General features: G+C 54.3%; 1 protein-coding gene and 1 long non-coding RNA gene across 5 annotated transcripts in view; one reads left to right on the top strand and one right to left on the bottom strand.

Annotated features, from left to right (window-relative positions):
- The window catches only part of LOC113595454 (uncharacterized), a 47,366-nt gene extending 42,513 nt beyond the window's left edge, over positions 1-4,853 (bottom strand). Inside the window, exons 1-3 of one of the 2 annotated variants that reach the window (XR_003415950.2) lie at positions 4,586-4,853; positions 4,339-4,445; positions 3,143-3,241 (exon numbers count right to left, since the gene is read on the bottom strand). This is a non-coding gene — a long non-coding RNA (uncharacterized LOC113595454). Of the gene's footprint in view, positions 1-3,142; positions 3,242-4,338; positions 4,522-4,585 lie in introns of those variants that run through there. The other variant, XR_003415949.2, reaches the window with a different exon arrangement.
- A 78-nt stretch (positions 4,854-4,931) lies between these two features.
- Positions 4,932-16,950, top strand: SPINDOC (spindlin interactor and repressor of chromatin binding). 3 transcript variants are annotated; one of them, XR_008290273.1, is made up of 7 exons: positions 4,932-5,306; positions 8,786-9,115; positions 9,222-9,371; positions 9,634-9,771; positions 9,936-10,136; positions 11,704-11,915; positions 16,155-16,294. XR_008290273.1 is itself a non-coding variant. In XM_027045072.2 (6 exons), exons 1-6 carry the CDS (start codon positions 5,180-5,182, stop codon positions 16,364-16,366), a joined length of 1,158 nt encoding a protein of 385 aa, XP_026900873.1. In that variant the 5' UTR covers positions 4,932-5,179; the 3' UTR covers positions 16,367-16,950. The 3 variants fall into 3 exon arrangements, 1 of the variants encoding a protein (XP_026900873.1); XR_008290272.1 differs by having other exon boundaries at positions 11,698-11,915; XM_027045072.2 differs by lacking the exon at positions 11,704-11,915 and having other exon boundaries at positions 16,155-16,950.
- The last annotated feature ends 316 nt before the right edge of the window (positions 16,951-17,266 follow it).

Here is a 17,266-nt window from a genome sequence, read left to right as displayed (position 1 = left end):
AAATAAAACATTTTTAAAACATAGATCATATTTCTTCTTAGAAAAATATTTTTTAATGTTTATTTTTGAGAGAGAGAGAGAGAGAGAGCAGGGGAGGAGCAGAGAGAAAGGGAGACACAGAGTCTGAAGCAGGCTCCAGGCTCTGAGCTGTCAGCACAGAGCCCGACGCGGGGCTCGAACTCACGGACCAAGAGATCATGACCTGAGCCAAAGTCGGACATTCAACCGAGTCACCCAGGCGCCCCTAAAAAATAGATTATTCTAATGTTTGTGTGAATCGTAGCGTACTCACGACATTTTGCATGTGTTAATAAACGTTTTCATCAATCATTCTGTTATCACAACACATTTATTTCTGTTTCTCATGGTTTTTTTTTTTTTTTTTTTTAGAGTGAGAAAGAGAGAACTCGAGTGGGGAAGAGGGGCAAAGAGAGACAGAGAGAATCTGAAGCAGGCTCCACACTCAGTACAGAGCCCGACACGGGGCTTGATCCCACGACCCTGATCATGACCTGAGCTGAAATCAAGAATTGGATGCTCAACCAGCTGAGGCACCCAGGTACCCCCCTTCAGGTTTACTTTTGATCTGTATCAATGTTATTCCATTTTTTGCTTCCACATAATCACAGCCTACGTGTTTGTTGGTTTGCACACTTAACGTTATTTCATAAATGCTTTTCCAGGTTGTTACAATCTGGATTATCTACTCTTTTTGGTGCTAACACACCATCATTTGTTAGCCGGTTCCTGTTGTTAGACATTGTGGTCCAAATACAGGGCCAGAAGTCATTTGGTGATATGAGTATGTCCTACAGAGGCCAGCACAGAAGCACATGTGGCCAGTGGAGGGGAAAGGAGGTTTGAAACATAGAGTTACAAGCTTGTCTATGGAAATAGCGACCATATCACCTGCTATTTGGGAAAAGCCTATCTATAAGGAGAAAATAAAGCTGATATACAGAAAGAGGCAGAGGCCAGAGGTGAAAAGAATGTCCTAGTGGCGTTCATTTCCTGGGTCCAGTTATCCCCAGAGCCTGCCCGTGTCCCTGCTCTTCCCATGATTGGGTATTCAGCCCTTCCTTGAAATCCAAGAGTCAACAAATCCATTTTGTTTGAGCTACTTTGAGTTGACATTTTTGCAACAAGAGCCCTGACACACAGGCTCCAAGCTGGTGCTACCACAGCCCCTGGGCCCATGCTGGAACTAGAAAGAGGGACAGAAAATGGACCTGCCCTCCAGGAGCCCACAGCCCACAAGGGACTGAGACATGAAAACAAACCATCACAGTGTGCTGTGCCCTTATGCCCATTTCATAGTAGAGCTGTCCCAACTGAGTCCAGAGCCAAGGGAAGGGGACATCTGACTACCTGCAAGAACTGAGTAAAATGTCACCCAGGAGTAAGAGTGTCCTAAGTTTTAAGGATTGAGTAGTTCAAGTGGCAAACGCTGCTGTATCTGCCTTGAGTCATTATTTTTCTTCGTTTGGATGACTTCAGGGTAACTCTTGGCAATGGGATTACTGAGCCGAAGAGCATGGACGGATATTTATTACGGCTTTTGCTGAAGGCCACTACAAAATGCCAAGTTAGGAGCAAAGCCACACATGCACCCGCTTTCTTAGTCGTCAACAGCCCTCTCCACATTTAGAGCTCCTTTATTTCCTGCAGCACCCCATTCACTGTCCCCACTCAGCACGGAGGCTTAAAATGCCACCAATAGCAAAAGCTGTACCCAAAGGAAATGCTTCGTCCCAGCTTGGGCCTCTGGCCCAGGAGACATTATGGAGAGTGGCCTGGAGCAGCGAATTGCTGGAAACAGGCAGTTTGTCCTCAACTCTCCTATCTCCAGGCTGCCCTTCCTGTTTTAGGAATCTCATATTCCAAAGCCAAATTCACAAAGTCCAAAGACAAGTTACAGATGTCCTTATCTAGGAAATGCCTACCCGCTCTCCTCCGCGTGGTGCTATCTCCACAATAGAGATTCCGCAAGCTCTCATTCGGCTCTGACTATGCAGCCGGTGGATGAGAATTCCACCTAAGATGGTCCGGAGCTCCCTCTCAAGTGCTCGGTGCAGAGAGGGCTGGCTCAGCAGCAGGTGTGACGGGGGAAAGAGCCCTGGTTTTGCAGTGGGACGGAATTGCTCTGTGGCTGGCAAGCTGCTTGACCTCAAAGGACTGATTTCTCTCAGATTTGATTTCTTCATGTATATATCGGAGCTAATAATATCTACCCTTTTGTTCATTTAATAAGTGAGCGCTTGGGTGGCTCAATCAGCGAAGCATTTGACGTTGGCTCGGGTCATGATCTCACGGTTCATGGGTTCGAGACCCGCATCGGGCTCTGTGCTGACAGCTAGGAGCCTGGAGCCTGCTTCAGATCCTGTGGCTCCCTCTCTCTCTGCCCCTCCCCCGCTTTGTCTCTGCTTCTGTCCCTTTCTCAAAAATAAATAAACATTAAAACAAAACAAAACAAAACAAAAACCCAGTACTTCAAGTTCACAGAGAAGCAGAACAGAACTGTAATGGAAAGAGCAAGGACAGGACAGGCAGAGCCAGAGCTGAGTCCTGCTTTTGCAACAAACCCTGTTTCATTAAATCTAAGATATCGTGCTAGCAGGACAAGACATTATTTTATGTATCCTTACAAAAAAAAAATTCTGCCAGGGGCGCCTGGGTGACTCACTCGGTTAAGCATCGGACTCTTGATGTCGGGTCAGGCCATGATCTCACGGTTGGGGAGTTCAAGTCCCCCATCAGGCTCTGTGCCGCCGACAGCAAAAAAAGCCTGCTTGGGATTCTCTCTCCCTCCCTCCCTCCCTCTCTCTGCCCCTCCCCTGCTCGTCTTTCCCTCAAAATAAATAAGCATTGAAAAGAAAAAAACCCTGCCAAATTCTGACACGATTTCTCATATTGTATTGTATCTTATAGTTCAAGATCTCTTTCAGACTTACTGATACTTTGACAGAGACATTTATCATATTTGTCTTCATATACATAAAAATGAAAATGTATGCAAATTAAATTGGCTAAGGTTGGCAAGGCCCTCCGACCAAAGGCCACCAGGAACACAGCTGTTATCAAAAAAAAAAAAAAAAAAAAAAGGTTAGGTTTACTTAACTTGCTGCTGTAAAGGAGAACGTACCCTAGGGGAAGTCTTCATAGGAGTCTCTTTACATTGGGGCTTCTGTTCCATGGTTCTGTGGAGGATTTAGGGAAGCGGGGACCAGTTCTGGATTGAATGCTGTCAAAAAGCAGAGGCATTTTAGAGATTGAGTATCCTCTAGGAAACAGGAGGATGTAAGCAGGGTTAGTGTTATCTCTGATCTGATAAAGAAGCAGCGGGGCGCCTCGGTGGCTCAGATTGGTTGGGCGTCCAACTGTAGCTCAGATCATGATCTCACAGTTCAAGCGGGTTCAAGCCCCGCGTCGGGTTCTGTGGTGACAGCTCTGAGCCTGGAGCCTGCTTCAGATTCTGTGTCTCCCTCTCTCCGTCCCTCCTCCAGCTCGCATACGCGCGCGCTCTCTCTCTCTCTCTCTCAAAAATGAATAAATATTACCAAAAAAAAAAAAAAAGCAGCAGCAATCACTGAGTCATCTTTGTGGTCACAAAGTGGCCTCACTTATGTCTCATTCTAATTCTGCTGGTAACATCACAGTCTGATTATCAGAAGGGCGATCTTAAACTTTCTCCATATTCTGAAAACTTCACAATGATGTCCATGATAGAAAGCATTCCCATTCCAAGGATGTTAAAATGTAGGGAAAATGCTCACCTTAGACTTGATGAAATAGGATTCTTGCTATATTACCCTGGGCAAATAATTTAACCCTTTAAGCCTCAACTTCCTGCTCTGTAAAATGGGAACAATACATTGTACCACTTAAGACTTGTGAAGACAAAGTGCCTGGTATAATATTGGGTGTATCACTCGGGGTCCAACGAGGAAAACAGGAACCACTCTACCTGAAACAAAGAACTTAATGCAGGGTATTGGTGACACCTGTGGGGGAGGGGGGTTGGAAGGACTGGGAAGTCCAACAGGGGACAGGGAGGCATCCCGGAGATTAGCAAACACAAGAAGCTCCCCAGCACTCCTTAACTGGAGGGACAAATGGAGGAGTGTCTGGTCTGATACGGTGGCATTTTAAGATGCATTTCCAGGGTCAGACATTTTCCCAGCTGAAATGTCACCAGAGCTCCCACAGCAGAGGGAGATGCCCATAAAAGCTCCCCCAAAGTAGGATTATGATGCCGCAGTGTCATGGCAACCGGACTCTGGTCTTGGGGCTCTCAAAGATTTGTGTGACCTTGGGGAGGCTCAAAATCTCTCCACTCACATTTAAGTCATGGAAATCAACACCATCGGGGTGGTCTGCGTGTGCCCACACTCCACTTGGCTTTTCCTTCTTTGCATCCCCTTGTCCAGAAGGTTCCACAATGTTCTCTGAGAGAAAGGATGAGATAGTCTAAGAAAGCAGATAAGGTGCCCAAGGTCACAAGGCTGGCAAAAATCCGAAGGAATTCAGTCTCCCCACCCCACCCCACCCCCGCCCTCTTTCCTTCCCACGCCGAGGCCCCGCTCACTGCCCCGCCGGTTCTTTTCCCGCCCGGGGCATCTTCTGGCGGAGGAAGGTTTGGGCCAGGAAAGGCAAAAGCGACCCCGAACACAACCCCAGGGCACCCGGTAGCGCTCCGGACGCCCGCAAGCGTGCCCGACCGGCAGCTCGAGGGAGGGCGCCCCCCGCCCGCGGGGTCTGGGGGCCTCTCCCGCCCGCCGGCAAGCCCCGCCTCCGCGCTGGAGGGCGGCCGGGAGCCCGCGGCCCTCCCCGCAGCCCTGCGGGTCCCCGGGAGGCTAGCGGAGCCGCGTGCCCGGGGCGGGGCCACGCGCGATTGGCCGCGCGGGGTCGGGGGCGGACCCGCGGCGGGCCGGTCGGGCGGGCGCCGACAATGAGCCTCCATAAAAGGGAGCGGCGGGGACCTGGGGCCCCGGATTGAGCCCTCCCCGCCCGGGGTCCCGACGCGCTCGGTCTCGGGGAGGCCCGGACGCGTCCGTCGCAGGGCGGGCGGTGAGCGGCGGGCGGCGGGGAGGGGGCTGCGCGGAGCGGGAGGCGGCCCCTGGCTGCGCGCCCGGCCTCCGGCGTCCGGTCACCGCGATTCCCACCCCCTCCCGGCCGCACCATGGCCCTGAAGGCCGAGGGCGCCGCGCTCGACTGCTTCGAGGTGACGCTCAAATGCGAGGAAGGGGAGGACGAGGAGGAGGCCATGGTGGTGGCCGTAATTCCGCGGCCCGAGCCGATGCTCAGAGGTGAGGATGGAAGGGGACCCCGCTTCCGCGGCCCGGGCCCGGGCCGGGCGCCCCCTCCCCCTCCTCAGTCAGGGGTTCCGCCGCCCCCTCCCCCTCCGGCCTGGGACCCGGGCGCCCCCTCCCCCTCCGGCCTGGGGCCCGGGCGAGCTCTTGCTCCGCCCCCTCCAGGGGTTGGAATCTGGGGCCTCCCCGAATTCCCTCTCCCCCGCCCCCGTCCAGGGTCTGGAGCCTTCGATCCATACCCGGCGCGCTCCGGATCTTCCGGTGCCCGAGCGCCCCCTCGCCCGGGCCCAGCACCGGCGGCCGCGGTCTCCCGCCCCGCGGGGAGAGAGGCAGACGCGGGGGCCAGGCTGTGTTCTAGGCCGAGGGGCAGCGAGGCCTCCGGGCCGGAGGCTGGGCGCGGCAGCCTGGTGTCCGGAGAGATCCCGAGGATGCCGCTCCCCAAGAGGAGGATTTTCAGGGCCGTCTACGCAGAAAGCTTTCCTGGTCCCCCAACCCCCCTTGCATCCCAGGCCTTCCACTTGCGTAAGCCACAGGTGTCAGATTCTAGCGCTTGAGGGGTGAATGAGATTGCGTACAGCCTACTCCGTTTAGGGAAAGACGTGCTTTCGAGGGGTACCCTCAGCCACGCAGGAAGGAGATGGCCTTGGGAGGGGCTTTGAGGAACAATCTCGGAACACTTGGTTTCCCCTCCCCCTTTCGCAGTTTCTTTAGTCCGCAGAATCTTGCAAACCATTAGAAAACAAAGGGCCATCTTCCTGGAAAACTTAATATTCGTGAAAATGCAAAAAAAAAAAATTTTTTTTTTCATGAAAATGCAAATATCTCTTCATCCTCAGATACCTGTTCCCAAAGCGGGGACTGTACCCAAAAGAGATTGAATTGAGAGCGAGGCCATTCATTTAACCTCAGCAGAGCGTGCTGTCTCCCTGCACTGTCTCTCCTTTTTGGAATCTGGAGAGTTATAAAAGAAGTCAGGGAAATAAAGGTCACTACCCTTCTCAGAGCTTTGCATGGAACAGAGGTTCTTTCCTTGCTTTTGGTAGTATTTATTGAATGCTGGATGCCAGGGTGTCTCAGTTGTCCTGACAACCGTGCAAGAAGCACCCTATTCCCCACTGTTAGGGGTGAGGAAGAAGTCTGGAGAAGTTAATTCATTCAACAGGTCTTTGTCAGGCACTTACTGTAAGTCAGGTTTTAGACTGGGCGCGCTAAAATGGCCGCAAAGAAAGAGGAAACATTTTTTCTGGAACGTATATATAAAATGAGTGACCAAGGACAGACAAACAAATGCATCGTGTGTCAGGTGGAGATAAGTGGTTCAGAGAACACTAGAGCAAAGAGGGGAGAAAACAGAGCGAGGGCGTTTTATTTGGAATATCAAGTGGTCAGGAAAGGCTTCTCTAATAAAGTGAATTTTGAGCACAGGCCCAAAGGAAGAGAGGGAATGAACCTTGCGGATAATTGGAGGGAAAGCATCTTAGGCAGACGGAATCCTAAGTGTAAATATCTGAACGCAGGAGCTTTTTGAAAGAGTTGGGGTAAGAGGGAGAAAGGATGGATTCAAGGTTTTTGGCCAGAGCAGCTGAAAGGACGGGCCTCCCACGCACCGCGACGGGAAGGCTAGGACGCAGGCGCCTGCAGCTAGCGAGTTACGGTTTCAACGAGGTCAGTTAGAGATGCCACACGAGTGGTGTGGTCAGATAGGCATCAAAAACGTGTGTTTAGATTCCATGGGAGAGTCTGGCTGGAGGTACAAATACCAGAGTCGTCAGCAGGCAGAGAATGGGAAAGAAGTAGACAGAAGGGGTCCGAGAACTAACCAAATTGGGGAGCTCTCCAGTGGTTCCAGGTTAGAGACTGAGTCAGTCCCTCATCACACATTTTTGTTTTTTAACATTTATTTTGAGAGAGAGCGGGGGAGGGGCAGAGCGAGAGAGGGAGAGAATCCCATGCAGGCTCTGCGCTGACAGCACAGAGCCCAAGCCAGGGCTCGTTCCTGTGAACCGTGAGATCATGATCTGAGCCGAAATCAAGAGTCTGCATGCCAAGCGCTGGTCTTGATGCTGGAGATACGGGTGTGACCCATCAGAAGTCATGCCGTTCTGGAGCCTACAGTCCAGTGGGGAGACAGAGTGCACAAGTAAAACACGGGTTAGGCCAGGTGATGGGGGGCTGAGGAGTGAAGGGGAGTGGAGTGCTGGGGGGGAGGGGGTGGGGACGGACAGATGGCAGCTTCCTGCGGGGAGCAGAGAAGGCCTCATGAGAAGAAGGTTCTTCAGCAGCGCCCTGAAAGAAGCAGGAGCCGAGCAGGCACCTGAGAAGATGAGAAGGAACCAGCACAAGTGACTGGAAGAGAGTCCCAGGGAAGTACGAGATGAACCCACAGGAGGTGATGCCCGGAAGCCAAGTGGCAAAAATCAAGATGGAAGAAACGATGAGTCCGAAGGTGAAGCTTAAGAACCAACTGCTGGGTTTACCATTGATGACCTTGACGAGGGCTGTTTTGGAGGAATGGTGGGAAAGAGCCCGATGGCAACCAAGAGGTCAAGGCTCCCGTTCACAGTCATGTGGGACATAGGACCTGGATCTTCTGAGTCCTGGCCAGTTCTCAGACCCATACCGAATGCCACCGCTCACATGCATCCCTAGGTGTTGGGGCTTCCCGTGTTTGTGTTCCATCCCATCTTACCTGAGAAGGTAAGAGAGAGGTGCGGCCAGGAGAGACCACAAGGATTCTGCAGAAGCACTGAGCTGCCAGGCTAACGTGGGTCGAGGTGCAAACGGTTTCTGCCCTGCCAGAGCTTGTGGTCCATGTGCACGAAGAGTGGATGGGAGGCAGACCAATGAGATCACACCTGCAGGTGCTCTGGAAAGGGATCGTGACGGGATAGGATGGCCTTTTGAAGGTGCCTCACCAGGTAGAGAAACGGGCATGCCTGTCCTTCACCGACTGAAGGCTCACCAAGCATCTCCTTTGTGCCAGGCCCTGTGGGGACAAGAAGATGATGACATTTACCGATCTTGTCCTCCAGAAAGGATGCACAGTGGCCTGGAAGTCAGGTCGGATACAACCAGCTGCCAGGGGTGGGAGGTGGGGAGACAGTCCCAGGAGTAGCTTTTCGAGCAGGGCCGTGAAGGAAGTAGAAGAATTTGTCAGACTGGTCAGGATGGTCTGGACAGTTGTGCCAAGGCCGAGGACATGCGAGAACACAGCCTGTTGGGAAAATCTGTGGTCCGAGACCAGATTGAGAGAAGATCCAGAGTGAGATAGCAGAATGCCAAGGCACACGGGTTGTGTTTAATACGGTCAGTGCCTCGCGGGCTGCAGGGGAAGGGAGAAAGAGAGACTTTGGGGAGGAGTGTTCTTCCCCTCCCCACCCCCCGCTGCTCCACCAAGTTTGGGGAGTCATGTTGTGAGTATTTCAGGCCATGGGCACTTTTACTGATCGCACTCTCTGGCACCTCTCCCCCTGCAGTGGCCCAGCAGGAAAAGACCCCACCACCTAGGCCCAACCTGCTGGAGGCGGGCGGCGACGGCTGTGAGGAGCCCAGGCAGCAGGTGTCTTGGGAACAGGAGTTCCTGGTGGGAAACAGCCCAGGAGGCAGCGGGCGGGCACTGTGCATGGTGTGTGGGGCCGAGATCCGGTCCCCCTCCGCGGACACGGCGCGCATGCACATTCTGGAGCAGCACCCTCACACCCTGGACCTGAGCCCTTCGGAGAAGAGCAACATCCTGGAGGCCTGGAGTGAGGGGGTGGCCCTTTTGCAAGACGTCAGAGCTGAGCAGCCTTCTTCACCCACCTCAGGTAGTTGGAACTGGGGGTCAGGGGTGGAGGACACAGGGAAAAGTCGGGACTCTGGGAGCACTCGGAGCTCACTGGGTGTTTGCCACCTGCCACCTGCCACCTGCAGACTTGGGCCAGGATGTCGAAGCTGACCCAGACTCTGACCCAGACCCTGCCAAAATGCCAGCAGAGATTGTCGTCCTCCTGGACTCTGAGGACAACCCATCTCTCCCAAAAAGGAGCCGGCCCAGGGGACTCCGCCCCCTCGAGTTTCCTGGTCAGTCTTTGGAAAGCCCTTATGGCTGAGCTGGGGAGAGGGCAGCATGCACCCTGTGTCCTGTGTGGAGAGAGGCTCAGGCGCGGCCCGTTCTTTTCTGTTCTGTTCTTTCTTTTAGCAGGGGTGGGGGGAGGAACAGAGGGAGAGGCGCGACCCCTTCTTTTCTTTTTCCTTTTCTTTTCTTTCGGCTGGGGGGGCAAGGGAAGGAACAGAGAGAGAAGTGTGGCCCCTTTAAAAGGCATGGGGTCTTTTCGTTCCACAGCTGCCCCCGCCTCAGAGCCAGGACACAAGAAGCCCCGTGGTCAGAGATGGAAGGAGCCTCCTGGGGAAGAGCCAGTTAGAAAGAAAAGAGGCAGACCCCTGACCAAAAACTTGGACCTGGACCCAGACCCTGACCCAGGTGACGGGGAGGCCCAGTGCGGGTGCGGGCATGGGCTGTGGCCACGGTGCTCCGAGAAGAAAGCCAAGCTGGTGAGGGGGGCTGTGGGGTCCAGGTCTTTGGATTCTGACTTTAGTAGCGATAGGCCGCTCAGACCCACAGTCCTGTCTTGTGCTTCCTTTCAGACCCCCCATCACCCGACTCCCCCACGGAGGCTTTTGCGGCTCCCGCTGAGGTCCGGCACTTCACCGATGGCAGCTTCCCCCCTGGCTTCGTCCTCCAGCTCTTCTCCCACACCCAGCTCAGGGCCTCAGACAGCAAGGACTCACCCAAAGACGGGAGAGCTGCTGAGGGGGGCCTTCCCCAGCCGGAAAGCCCCTCTCCAGGTGAGCTCCTGAGAGGGGACCACAAGGGAGGGTCAGACAGGCACGCCCCTGGGGTCTGGCCTTGTCAAGGCTGCTCTGCAGCAGAGTCTAGGGAAGAGGTGGTTAGCACTCAGGTCTCCTGAGAGACGGGGCCAAAGGCAGACAGAGTTGAATGACAGAGACTGGCCGGAAATCTGAGCTGCCCGGCTGGCTCCTGGGGAGTGTCCTGGAACTGGTCGTGAGGTTGGGCTAGGCCAGTGCTTCCAAACCCATCACCACACTTAAGGCTGATTCCACCCGGAACCTGAGGTGCCCACCTCGCCCTGGTGGAGCGAGGGCCTGAGTGGGACTAGAACAGGAGAAGGGACCCGTGGTGAGCTCAGCAGGCGCCTCGGTGGAGACAGCAGGTCAGCGAATTGCCCGATGTTAATGATCAGCGCACGCGCCTGTGTCACGTTCAACCGATTTTCGGAAAGTTCTGCGTGTGGTTCATGTGGCCCTTGGAGAAGTATGTTTCGTGTAGAAAGGCTGAGTCTCAGAGAGACGGTTCCTTCTTCCCTCGGTCCTTGTATTCGTGCCCTGTGGCTGCTGTAACACATTAACCACAGATGTTAGTGGCTTTTACAAGAACACAATTTACTGTTCTTTAGTCCCAGAGGTCAGAAGCCCGGAATGGGTCTCACTGAGCTAAGATCTGGATGTCGGCAGGGTCATGTTCCTGTCTGGAGGCTCCTTGTGGGGAGGGAGGGGGTCCATTTTCTTTTCCTGCCCAGCTTCTTGGAAGCTGTGTGCGTTCCTTGGCTTATGCTCTCCTTCCATCTTCAAAGCCAGTGGCGACTAGTAGAGTCTTTCTGAAGATTCCGTCTTTGGTCTGTCTCTTCTGCCTCCCTCTCCCCCATGGGGACCCTTGTGATGACATCAAGCCCACCCAGATCATCCAGGACAATCCCTTTATTTGCAAGTCAGCTGATAGCAACATTTATTCCACTTACAGCCTTAATTCTCCCTCGCCACATAACTTACCATATTCGCAGGTCCTGGGGATTAGGGCAACCTCTGCCTGCCGCGGTCACGTAGCCGAGCGGTGGCAGAATGCAGGTTAGACTGGAATGCATTCTAGGAGGGCAGAGGCCGAGCCTGCTTCCTCTTCGTCTCTCCAAGCCAGACATCTCAGGCTCAGGAAGTGGTTCTTACAGGAGTGACTGAGCAGCGTACACAGTCCCTCGTCCCAGCCTGTCTGAAGTGTGCATTCGGAGTTAGAGCTCAGGGGACGATAGCACACGAGGTGCCGGGGGCTCCCCAGAGCAGGGCTCTCAAAAAGGAGGTGTACTTTTTGCATAAAGAAAACAATGCAAATGTGTCCCTTCTGCTCCACCTCGCTCACCCGCGGGGACCGCTGTTAATCAGCTTGTATCCTCGAGACCTTTTACAAAAAGCTTAGTGCGTGTGCGCGTGCGTGCGCGCGTGTGCGTGCACACGTGCACTTGCGCTTAGTGATGTTTTACCAAAGTGGGTTCCGCTTTTTCTCATCTTGAGGCAGGCCTCACCCCTTCACGTAGATCACGGTTTTAACTGTCTCAAGTTTCAGCTTGAGCCACATTCCAGTCCTGCCTCCCCGAGACTGTGTGCTCTGCTTGGACTTGAGCGTTTCCCGAGCTTCCTCGTTCTCTTCGGTGGATCACTGCTCTAAATGGCTGGCCGCTTCCAATGTTTAACGGGTCTTCTGGTTTCATTCTCGAAAGGGAGCCTTCATTTTGAGTCCTGGGATACCCTGGGCCCAAATTCCACCCATCTGGAGTGGTGAGTAGCTGAGAAGGGAGTCCCTGAGATCTCAGGTTCATATGGGGTGTGCGGGCAAAGTCTCCGAGGCCTTGGGGCTCAGTAATTTGTGAGAGGGTTTTTCTCGGCAGTGGTGAGATCTAGGGAGGTTGGAGGGGGCCGGAACCCACAGCAGACGCTGTGCAGCGCGGCGGCAGGTGTTCCTGCGGCCCAGCCCTGAGGGAAGCACTGTGGAAAAATGACATGAGTGAGGCAGCCTTTGTACCCAAGAAACTTAACTCTCTGTTTCGGGGGTACAGGTCGGAGGCAGTGCCGCTGCAGGTAAAGAAAGGTGGGGTGCCCTCCGTAGTTCTGTGCAGAGAGAGCACAGACTCCGGAGTAATGGTGTGACTGTTTCCGGATCCCAAAGCTTGGGCAGATTTCTCAAAAACCTGCAAGGCCTCCGCCAGAATGTCTTCACCTTGAGTTGCGTTACGTATTGAAGTTCTTGGAAGATTCCGAGTAAAGATGCTACCGCTTTTTAAAAGTTTGCAAGTCAGAGATCCGAAATTGGGGAAAGGGTGTTGTAGTGAGGTCAGCTGAGCTCATAGATACAAATCTGAAGCCAGGGAAGACTTTCTAGAACTTTCCAAGGGCCTTGCAGGATGAGGGTGGGGACGTGTGCAAGCCTAGAGAGAAGGTGAGCCTTAAAGACCCCACTCACAAGTTGTGGGAAAAAGAGCGTCTTTGTCTTGCTAGCGTTTGATGTGAGTAAGACCTGGAGACCTGGCTTTTAGGATTCCTTGGCCGGGCCCAGGACGTTTCCAGGCTGGGCCAAGGAGAAAGTGTGTGCGTGAGCTTCGCAAGGGTTAGGGTCCTTGTTCACTGCTGTATCCTCCGCACCCAGTAACGCACCTGGCGTAAAGAAAGCCCTCAGTAAAGACTTACCAAAAGAAGAGTGGACAGTGCCTGCCTTTACTGGTCATTTGGCAGTGACCTTTTCAGAGTCGCTGCTCAGAAACAAACCTTAATGAGAAAGGAGAGAAAAGGACTTGGGCCCACCCTCTGGAGAAGGCGTGTGCAGGTATGCACACGTGCACAAATCGGGGGGGAGTGGAGGGGAGAACAAGGCTGGGGAAGCAGAGGGGTTTGGGCTTCCCAGGAGAGAAGGGGACCAGTTCTGGGCTTGGAGTACAAAAGGGACTCGGCTTGGCCCTGGGGACTAATAAATCAATCCTCCTGGCCTGCTCTTTCTTGGCCCTGGAGCCCGAATCATGCGTGATTTCTGGCAGGACATCACACCTCTCCTAATGCTCCCCTCCCCGCCCACCCTCACCTCTGCCCTCCATGCTGCCAGAAAGAATTGGTACTTAATCCTGTTGCTTTAAGAAGTCCGTAAGTTAGTGAGCTCTTACTGTGTGCTAGACTCGTTAACGTCTTAGTGTGTTATCTCTTTAAATTCCCACAATCACCATGTACAGTGTTATGATTTCTGTTTTGAAGAGGAAACAGCCAGGGGGGAGGTAAGGCCCCTCTCAGGGCCCCTCACCTAGTAAGTGGCAGCCTGTGTGCGTTTCCACCTGTGCCCATCCCCCTCCAGCATCCAAGCTGCATCCTCTGCCTTCACTCTGCTGCTGGGACTAAACGGCTTCTGGAACAGCCTAGCCCTCTGGACCCACTGCTTGCACCCACCCCCCCACCCCGCTGGCTGCTCTCTCCTCCCTGTCCACCGTCAGTTTTTCCCTCTCCTCCAGATCTTACCCAGCAGCCTATACCAAGCTATGATTTTGCCCTTCCTGACCTCTTTTTCCTCCCTAGCGCCTGCACCATGTGTCCCCAAACCATTTCAGCAAAGCTGGGGAGCATTTTCTACACTAACTGGCTCTCGTCTCTCCGGGAGCCATTTCCATTCTCCCATCTCATGCTGAGATTGCTCTCTTGGCAAGGTCAGTGTTGACTTGTCTAAGATAAAAATCCAGCAGTCAGTTCTCTGTCCTTACCTTTCCTGATGCGGCAGTAATGGTGACCTTGCCTAATAACTCCTTCCCAGAGCTGCCTTCCACCCTTGGGGTCCTGGGCAACTGGCCGGGTCTTCCTCCAGCCTCACCCGCTGTTCTCTTTCTCCTGCCTGTTCTTCTGCACATGGATCTGATGGTTATCTTTCCTCCCCTTGGTCGAATGTGAGCTGCTTCAGGTCAGGAAGTGTGTCTGTTTCATTTCCCATGATCTCCCCATTTTCCAGCACGGGATCTAGGTGCTGTTTACGTGTTTGGCGAGTGAGGAGCTAGATGCCTGAACCACGGGGCAGGGCCTTACTTCCAGAGCAATCAAGGCCTAAGTTCACGTGCTCACAGCTCCCACCCAGCTCTCCCCCTAGGTTCCAGCCTCTCATCCAGGGGCCCGTGTGACATGTCTATGGTTGTCTGTAAGATCTGTCAAGCTGGCATATCGGAACTGAAGCCCCACCTCTACCCCCACCCCCAGCCTTCTCTCCCCTTTCTGTATTCTGCACTTTACTCAGGCTAAATAAATCCTTAAGAGTCCTCCTTTTCCGTTTCCCAGGCTCCGCGTCAAGCAGTCAGCAAATCCCGTTAGCCCCACCTCCAAAACCCGTTCAGAATTCACCTTCCTGTCTCCCCCACCACTGCAGCTACCGTGGTCCAAGCCATCTCTTGCCTGGCTCCTTGACAGCCACCTCACTGGCCTCCCAGCTTCTGGTCTTTGCCCGCTGTGGTCTGATCTCTTACAAGTAGCCAGGGTCCCTAATGAAAACCACGTTGGATGTTGTCGCTGCTGTTCCTGTCCCACTCCAGATAAAAAGTCAGGGTCCTCATGGTGACCAGCGATGCTCGCCCCAGCGAGCATCTTCCCTCTCCTACCCTCTCCGGCCCACTCTGCACAGGCACCGGCCTGCTGTCGTACAGCAGCAGGCATGTGCCAGCAGGGCACCTGCGTTCACTTTTCCTTCTGCCTGGAATGCCGTTCCCCAGCTATCCACATAGCTGACTCCTCACTCTTTGTACGTTTCCGCTAACATACCCGCTGTATAAGGCCCTCCACGCTGTCCTGTCCCCTTCTCTGGTATACATCTGTATGTGTATTTTTTCTTTGCTTTGTTTCTTTCCATACATAACACAGTGCATCTTGTATTTGTTTATCTTAATTATCGGCCCCCGCCGCTGGAACATCGATTCTAGGAAGGGTACTGGGTCTGCTCCATGCACTGTCAGAGCTCTAGCAGCAGGAACAGTGCTGGGCACAGCTTAGGTGCTCGAGAACCTGCAGTTAAATTCAGGAACAAATGAATGGGATTGAGCCTGCTCTCAAGGAGCTTCTAGTTCGTCAGAGACACGGGGGAGCTCATACAAATGCAGAGCAGAGTTTGCTCAATTGTGTAACACGCTGGCCTGGCAGCCGTTAAGCGGTTTTGATCCTCCACAAACTGTGCAGCAAAACTGTGCCTGTTTTCTCGGCCACATTTTAAATCCAGTCTCTAAAAACAGCCTAGGAAAACCACCACAAACCGATGCATCTCAAAACAGACGTTGCAACAGTCCGCATGTTCTGTTTTGCTTTTCAGTGTAAAGTAACTTCTGCACGTGCCCGTGTGGCTGCTCGAAAGCTCTGGGGAGCCTGCCCTCCCCTGGGTGAGGGCCCGGTTTTGCTTATTATGAGGTTGCTCCCCAGCGCTAATCCCCCGATTCCTGATCCCTGTGTGGTAGGTGCTGACTCTCGGGATGGGATGAACCTGGTGAACGTTGCAAAGCAGAGCTGGGGTGCTGAGCCAGGCCTGTGCATCCAGGACTCTCCCCTTACCCTGCGTACCCATTCAAGAGCCCCCTCGGTGGGCAGAGCTGTGTCTTACTCTGTTTGCGGGTCCCCACTCGCATCCCCTCTGCCCACACGGGGCAGAAGCACTGAGGCTAGGGTGCCCAGTGAAGTTTTAGATGAGATAGTTGACTGAAGGTAAGAGCTGAGCGAGGCCTACAGCACTGCGCCTCTGGGCACCAGGATACACGAGGGAGGAAGCCTACGACGGGGCATGACTGGCTTATGCCAAAGGAGCCGTGACCTCATTTTCCGGTCACTCATGGTCCCTGGGTGAACCAAGAGTGGAGCTTCTCACTGTCCTCAGGGTCCCCCTCATACCAGGCTCTGGGCTGGGGAAATGAGGGCCCAGAAATGCAGGTGCGGTTTGCAGAGGCCTTCAGGGGACGTCCTTGTGGTGGGGGTCTGGAGGGCCCTGACTTGTGTGTGCTCTCTGCTCCCATCCCTGCCCAGCTCCCCCTCCGGGACTTCGCGGGACACTGGATCTCCAGGTTATCCGTGTACGGATGGAGGAGCCCCCGGCAGTCAGCCTCCTGCAAGACTGGTCCAAGCACCCCCAGGGCGCCAAGGGTGTGGGCGCAGGTGACACCCCAAACTGGCCTACGGTTCTGTCGGAATCCAGCACCGCTGTCGGGGGGCAGCCAGAGGCAGGGAGTGGTGTATAGGTTCTTGCTTTCCTGGGGAGGGGGGGAGGGAAGAGGCAGGGTCCCCCTTTGGCTTATCACTCAGAGCTGCCCAGCTCGGCCACCTGATGGAGAGAGTAAAACTGGGTGCCAAGGCAGGCTGGAGGACAGGAAGGGGGGGTGGGCAGCATCCACTGTCACTCGGGGGCATTGGCAGACGCTCCCGGCAAGGCATGGGGCCGGGCCCTGAGATGGGCAGGCTGGCCTGAGGGCAGTCGTGCGGTAGGGCATTGGGCCTGTGGAGAACACCTACCCCAATCCTTTTGCTGACCCAGACCTCTCCGTCCCTCCTCTCAGCCCCCACCATTCTCCCTTGGCACAGTGCCTTACACAAGAGGTGGTCATGATGGGGTTTGAACTGAGTCCCACTACCTCGGGGGACGCCTCTCCTCCCCCACCTGTTCAGGCTCCTAAACCAGGAGGCCTCCATTACCTCTTCCCGTTCCATCCCTGCAGGAGGCCCAAGCAGCTCACCTGGGGGCTTTTGTTCACTCCCTTCTTTCACCTGTTTTCCTGTTGTATATATCTCCTTTGTTGACAATAAATTATTTTTTTTTATTAAGAGAGTTCCGTCTGGGCCGTCATTGGGGGAAGGGGGGTATTCAGCCTCCTGGAGCGACCTTGAGGGGCAGGAGGGCTGAAAGAGGGTCCTGGGTGGGAGGGCAGAGCAGGGCCAGGCCAGGGCTTTGGTGGCTGGAGGACTGGGGCTGACTTGGTGCCAGTCAGAGGGACACCTTGCCCCTCCCCCCCCCCCCCCCCCGCCCTTGAGATGGGGTCAGAAACACCTTTAACATTTTGTACCTTCTGACTCACTTGGTAAGCCTCTAAGAGAGCCTATGGAGGTGCGGAGAGGGGCTCAGTGGCACTTACACCTTAGGAGCT

Source organism: Acinonyx jubatus, chromosome D1 (assembly GCF_027475565.1).
Source record: "Acinonyx jubatus isolate Ajub_Pintada_27869175 chromosome D1, VMU_Ajub_asm_v1.0, whole genome shotgun sequence".
NCBI lineage: Eukaryota > Metazoa > Chordata > Mammalia > Carnivora > Felidae > Acinonyx > Acinonyx jubatus.
Note: the sequence above shows the minus strand (reverse complement) of the source record. Positions and strands in the feature narration are given on the sequence as shown.